Here is a 7,500-nt window from a genome sequence, read left to right on the forward strand (position 1 = left end):
ACAACAATTTACATTTATGAAAAAACTAAGAGTTCAATTATCATTATCATTAATACTAGCCAAGCTACAACCCTAGTTGGAAAAGCAAGATGCTATAAGCCCAAGGGCTCCAATTGGGAAAATAGCCCAGTGAGGAAAGGAAATAAGGAAATAAATGATGAGAAAAAATTAACAATAATCATTCTAAAAACAGTAACAACAGTAACAATGATATTAATCTACAACAAAAACAATAATTCCCATTTACGAAAAAAAATTAACAATTTTAATAAATAAAAAAACAGGACTGTAATTATATTATTCAATAAAAAAAATAATAAATGAAATAAAAAAATGGACTGCAATGATATCAATTAATAACAAAATCAATAACAAAAAAACATTTAGGAAAGGAAGGTGAATGGAGGAAAGCTAAACAACTTCTAAAAGAGAAGGAGTTATTAATTCTCTACTTGATTAATGGCGTCATTTACGACACATCGCTTATGACATCATATTTCACGCGTTCAATTAGTGTCGCTACGCAAAAATAGAAAGAAACCATTAAAATGACAAGGTGAACAATCACGCTCTTCAAAACTTGCTGAAGGTCAGACTATTAAATCATTTCAAGTGGTTTTGATTTTAAGCCATTGCCGAAGGCCTATAGCGGTTACACTTTTCATCCACAACAAACTCTTAGTTAAATGAACTTACATTTAAGGATGACCTGGAACATATCAAGTTATTAGTATTCCTTTAAGATGATTAATTCTTGTGACTTGTTTTTAAGATCCAATGCCGATAGAGAATAAATATAGCTTTTAGTTTGTGATAAGGAGAATGGTCTGATAACACCTTCAAAGGGTGAGAGATAATGTCGAAAACTGTCAAAACTATTAAATATAGTTTCCTGAGAGAGAGAGAGAGAGAGAGAGAGAGAGAGAGAGAGAGAGAGAGAGAGAGAGAGAGAGAGAGAGAGAGAAGTTTTTTCTTGCGAATTTCATATATAGGCTATTACTTTTCTTTCTGATCGTAGGTAGAGAGAGAGAGAGAGAGATGAGAGAGAAGAGATAGAGAGAGAGAGGAGGAGAGAGAGAGGGAGAGAGGAGAGAGAGAATGTTTTTCTTTGCGAATTTCATATTAGTCTATTACTTTTCTTCTGCTCGTACGTAGTGGGAAGAGGAAAGAGGAGAGAGAGAGAGAGAGGAGAGAGAGAGAGGAGAGAGAGAGAGAGAGAGAGAGAGAGAGATATGGTTTTTCTTGCGAATTTCATATCAGGCTATTACTTTTCTTCTGATCGTAGAGAGAGAGAGAGAGAGAGAGAGAGAGAGAGAGAGAGAGAGAGGAGGAGAGAGAGAGAGAGAGAGAATGTTTTTCTCTGCAAATTTCATTTTAGTCTATTACTTTTTCTTCTGCTCGTAACGTAGTGAGAGAGAGAGAGAGAGAGAGAGAGAGAGAGAGAGGAGGAGAGAGAGAGAGGAGAGAGGAGAGAGAGAGAGAGAGAGAGAGAGAATGTTTTTCTTGCGATTTCATGTTAGTCTATTACGTTTCTTCTGCTCGTACGTAGTGAGAGAGAGGAGAGAGAGGAGAGAGAGAGAGAGAGAGAGAGAGAGAGAGAGAGAGAGAGTATACAAACACTGAAAGGTACACGAGGGTCCTCCTGGTTTAATCTCCCGTAACATCTCCAACCATCGTCAACGCCAACCAACCATTTCAGCAGAACAAATAACTTTGACGAAAACTTTCCTTTTCCTCTTTTTGAATAAGAAAAATTGGGAACTCAAACAGCAGCAGCAATTGATTAATATCAAGAAAAAGAAAAATTAAAAGAAGCGAAATATACTCGGTTCTATTTCCCATGAAATCTCTAAAAGTGCTGACAGCAATAAAAGCGAACAAACAAATATTGCTGACGATATCAGTACAATAAAACGATTTCTCCATTTCGGCTGGTTTCCTCATACAAGAGATATTTCAACGAGAGAGAGAGAGAGAGAGAGAGAGAGAGAGAGAGAGAGAGAGAGAGAGAGGACGTTTTCTTGCGAACTGCATGATAATCTATTACTTTACTTCTGATCATAAGCAATGAGATAGAGAGAGAGAGAGAGGAGAGAGAGAGAGAGAGAGAGAGAGAGAGAGAGAGAGACTGGCGTCTTCTTAGGAACTACATGATAAGCTATTACTTTACTTCTGATAGAAGGTAATGGGGCTATCAACGTTGGCTGTTCAAGGCATGTAGCTATTTACTTGAAATTAATTACTAGAAAATGAGAATTATGATGGAGTCGTTAGTACTCTATTTCAGTGACGCATGTTCTTCTCAACCGAAACAGCTATTTCGTGTGAAGAAGATGAGCAGACAGGATTTTATTTTCTGATAAAGGCGGGGAGGTGAGCTAACCTCCAGCTGAACAATGGTCTTATCTGACGAAGATTTGCAGGAATATTAAATGGATGAGGGAGTTGTAGATGTTGCTTATGGGGGAAAAAAGGATGATGACACGGCATTTCTTTAAATGATGTAATAAGGCATTGTCATCAGTGTCAGTAAATGCGTCACTAATCTTGGATCTTAATAACCAATTGAATACTTTTCTACGGGTATTATTTAATTGCCCTTACATAGTTGTCTACAGAAAATATATACAAAAGATAGCATATAAGAGGCCTTTACTTCTTCTTCTTTGTCTACATCTTTTCCCACTTCTATGTAGGTTCGATGTTTCTGGTCAGCTTTCTCCATCTACCTCTGTCCCACACCTCATCACCGGTTAATCCCTTTGATCTTCCTTTACTTATATATCATTATTCCCCGACAGTGTATTTTTCTCTACAGCGAATTATTTTCAAGATAACCCTACTAATTAGCGATAAGTGATATTACTGCATCGAGAGATTAATTCAACATACTTTTAACTGGGCTCCGCAAAGAGGAAGACACATACATATACTGTACACAAGCCTCATCATCAAATGTTACTAGTTTACTGCAGAACAAAAGCCTCAGATATGGCTTTACACTCGCGTCTGTTTATAATCTTTCTATGCCAGTCCACACCCGCAAACTTACTTTAGTTCGTCAATCCTCTGCAAGATAATAAAGCAAAGAATAAACAGAAGAAGAATTACAAAAGTAAAACTTTCCATCATTCCATAATCATTTTGAGACCCAATTAACATAAATCATATTCGTAATACTAGGCAGGTAGTTAATTCTAATAGCCAGACCTTCTCCACCATGAGGCTCAATACTGCACAGTATTTTAGAAGTTTTATTCTAGCTGTGAACAAATTGTGGAATGATCTTCTTAATCGGGTAGTTGAATAAGTAGAACTTCAAAAGTTCAAAGTTGCAGCAAATGTTTTTATGTTAAAACAGGCTGACATAAGTCTTTTTATAGTTTATATATGACATGTCTGTTTTGACGTTGTTACGTTTTTAGAATGATTTATTGTTATTTTGTTCCCTTATTTCCTTTCCTCACCTGGCTATTTTTCCATGTTGGAGCCCTTTTCCAACTAGGATTGTAAATTGGCTGGTAATAATAATAATAATAATAATAATAATAATAATAATAATAATAATAAGTTTCTTACCAGAAGAGTGAGACAACTACAACACGGCTTCGTCGGAATGCAAAAGACAATTAAAAAGAACAAAACATGCATGATGGCACCAATGACCAGGCAGGAGAAAACACGGGAGAAAATTCACTAAACCCTCCATCAAAATTCAGCGTCAAAAATCACAAATATGTGACGTGAGCTGAATAGAGGTGAAGGAAAATATTGGTGAGTTTCGGTGGTCTTGCCATTATGCAAATTCGTTTTTGTGGGACGGAGGGAGGGAGGGAGAAGATGGTATGGGAGAGGGGAGTATGGAAGAGAGAGGGACATTAGAGTATGGGAATATGGAAGAGAGAGGGTGATTGGAGTATGGGGGAGAGGGGAGTATGGAAGAGAGAGGGAGAGGGGAGTGTGGAAGAGAGAGGGAGAGGGGAGTATGGAAGAGAGAGGGAGATTGGATTATGGAAAACAGGAAAGAGAGAGAGAGAGAGAGAGAGAGAGAGAGAGAGAGAGAGAGAGAGAGAAGAGAGAGAGAGAGAGAGAGAGAGAGAGAGAGGGGAGTATGGAAGGGAGAGGGAGAGAGGAGTATGGAAGGGAGAGGGAGAGGGGAGTCCGGAAGGGAGAGGGAGAAGGGAGTATGGAAGAGAGAGGGAGATTGGAGTATGGAAGAGAGAGGGAGAGGAGAGTATGGAAGAGAGAGGGATATTAGAGTATGGAAAACAGGGGGCGAGGAGAATAAGAGAGAGAGAGAGAGAGAGAGAGAGAGAGAGAGAGAGAGAGAGAGAGAGAGAGAGAGAGAAAGAGAGAGAGAGAGAAAGTATGGAAGGGATTGTGGAGCATGGAAGAAAGAGGGAGAAGGGGGTATGGAAGAGAGAAGGAGAGAGGAGTATGGAAATGAGAATGAGAGGGGGAAAAAGTGAGGGGCATTGGGCCCAATACCATCCTTGCTATCCCATGTCAACGAAGAGCAATCGGGACATTAGTATAGATAACAGGTGTGGAAAACGCTCCGATACAGGTGTGCACCTTCCATCAATATTAAAAGGAGATTTACCTGACCAATGGGTAAAGCTCGACTCTCACAGAGATTGCCTGAATATATTCGGGAGGGAAAATATGCAGATTAAATCTGCTGAGTAAAAAATATTCTTAATACATGAGATAAAAAAAAAATCTGTGAAAATTAGAAATTTCAATAAAATCTGATGAATAAAAAAATATTCTTAATACGTGAGATAAAAAAAAATGTGTGAAAATTAGAAATTTCAATAAAATCTGATGAATAAAAAAATAATCTTAATACATAAGATAAAAAAAAATGTGTGAAAATTAGAAATTTCAATAAAATCTGATGAATAAAAAAATAATCTTAATACATAAGATAAAAAAAAATATCTGTGAAAATTAGAAATTTCAATAAAATCTGATGAATAAAAAAATAATCTTACTACATGAGATAAAAAAAAATGTGTGAAAATTAGAAATTTCAATAAAATTGAATATATTCGGGAGGGAAAATATGCAGATTAAATCTGCTGAGTAAAAAATATTCTTAATACATGAGATAAAAAAAAAATCTGTGAAAATTAGAAATTTCAATAAAATCTGATGAATAAAAAAATAATCTTAATACATAAGATAAAAAAAAAATCTGTGAAAATTAGAAATTTCAATAAAATCTGATGAATAAAAATATTTTTAATACATGAGATAAAAAAAAATCTGTGAAAATTAGAAATTTTAATAAAATCTGATGAATAAAAAAATAATCTTAATACATAAGATAAAAAAAATCTGTGAAAATTAGAAATTTCAATAAAATCTGATGAATAAAAAATTAACAATATTACATGAGGTAAAAGAGACAAAAATTTGTCTTAATAAATCAAAATTTTTATCTAAAAACCTATTTATTGTAAAGTATTTAAAATCTTGAAGATATTGAAACCCTCAGAATAGAAAGCACTAAACTTAATAAGTGAAGTCCTCTGATAAAATATTCCGAGCATCTTCTGACAATTGTCAGAATGATAATAAGAGAAATTTCCTCTGTCAACTGCGCGTTATACGAAAAAATATCAGACAAACTTTTCTGACCCAAACACAAATATCTTTGTCTTCTAAAACTTTATTATACCAAAAATTACATCTATCATTCAACAAAAGGACAATAGTATTCCTTACAAAATCTATATGGTCATCTTAACACCTTCGTCAATATTTTTATCAGTAGGGAAAAAAATTGATGTTTCCATTTCAAATTTTTCATTACTTCTTTTATAGTTTATTTATTTCCGTATTTCCTTTCACCACCAGGCCATTTTTCCCTGTTCGAGCACTTATGCTTATAGCTTTCTTTTTTGTAAACTAGGGTTGTAGCTTGGCTAATAATAATAATAATAATAATAATAATAATAATAATAATAATAATAATAATAATAATTTTCCCTGGTGGAGTCCTTGGGCTTATAGTTTCCTCCTTTGTCAACTAGGGTTGTAACTTATCTTGGAATAATAATAATAATAATAATAATAATAATAAAAATAGTCATAAAAATAGTCATAAAAATAGTCATAATAATAATACTAATAATAATAAAATAATAATCATAATATCATAAAATAATAATTGAAATATTATAAAATAATAATAATAATAATAATAATAATTATAATAATAATAATAATAATAATAATATTTCATAGGCATAATTTCAAAAGGAGTAAAATTGCAAAGAGCTCTTAAATTCAAGTAGCCAGAGGGTTGATATGTGAATTACGTCGTGATCGGTAAGATAATACCCATAATATTGATGATAATTTCACGATAACTGTCAAAACAAAACCATAAAACGAAGAGACGATGACAGGAATGATAGGTATATATATAAAATCACCATAAACTTCCTTATCTAAGTTACCGTCAAATGAAATTATCTAAAACTACAGCGGAACTCAGTAGAGCGCAGACCTCTGCCGCGGGCACCTTATGTATAAGATTTTTGCTCGACCATGACCTTGACCTTTGACTTCAACATGAATTAATTGGCGTGGATTTTCATACACTCAAATATGAACGAGGTTTGAAATCTCTGTGACAACGATGACCAAACTTATGGGTGATTACGTGAATTGGACATTTTGCTTAACAGTGACCTTGACCTTTGATCTTAACCTTTCAGACTTAATCAATCCCAGATTTTTACACAACAGTTAATCCCTGCACGTTTCATTACTCTATCATTAAAAAATTGTGGCCATGAAGCTGTTCACAGACAAACACACATACAAACAGAAGCGAAAACATAACCTCCTTCCAAGTTATGTAATTATTAATATTCTAATGGAAAAATATAAAAAATATATTTGTACACGATATTAATAACCAAATTTATGTAAATAAAAAGAAATACAAATAAAATACAATAATAAGAGGGTTAAACAATCATATCTTGTGTGTGTTTAATTTTCTATGCTTAAAATATATTCAAGCGTATCTCTGTAAGCAGCAGTTTAGACAGATTTACGTGTAAATACATAAATATGCACACCTATAATACTCCAATTAGAGCAACGACTTAAACTTCATCCCAAATAATAATAATAATAATAATAATAATAATAATAATAATAATAATAATGGTGGAATCTGAAGACTCCTCCTGAAATGTGCATCGTTTTTAATCTTCATCTTGGTTGGTTTAAGAATGGAGCATTCTTTTCGACACATCCACTACCGTTTTCAATTAAGTATTCGTCTCTCTCTCTCTCTCTCTCTCTCTCTCTCTCTCTCTCTCTCTCTCTCTCTCTCTCTCTCTCTCTCTCTCTCTATATATATATATATATATATATATATATATATATATATATATATATATATATATATGTTTATATAAACGTACCGAAACACACACATGTATAATATATATATATATATATATATATATATAT

The 7,500-nt window shown here is 33.5% G+C and overlaps 1 protein-coding gene across 1 annotated transcript in view; it reads left to right on the forward strand.

The window, feature by feature from the left end:
- The first annotated feature begins 3,645 nt into the window (after positions 1-3,645).
- The window catches only part of LOC137629344 (uncharacterized), a 43,620-nt gene continuing 39,765 nt past the window's right edge, over positions 3,646-7,500 (forward strand). Inside the window, exon 1 of the mRNA XM_068360600.1 lies at positions 3,646-3,743. Coding sequence (XP_068216701.1) covers positions 3,646-3,743 — 98 coding nt within the window. The remainder of the gene's footprint in view (positions 3,744-7,500) is intronic.

The sequence above is a fragment of the Palaemon carinicauda genome, chromosome 37, assembly GCF_036898095.1.
Source record: "Palaemon carinicauda isolate YSFRI2023 chromosome 37, ASM3689809v2, whole genome shotgun sequence".
In the NCBI taxonomy this organism is placed as follows: domain Eukaryota; kingdom Metazoa; phylum Arthropoda; class Malacostraca; order Decapoda; family Palaemonidae; genus Palaemon; species Palaemon carinicauda.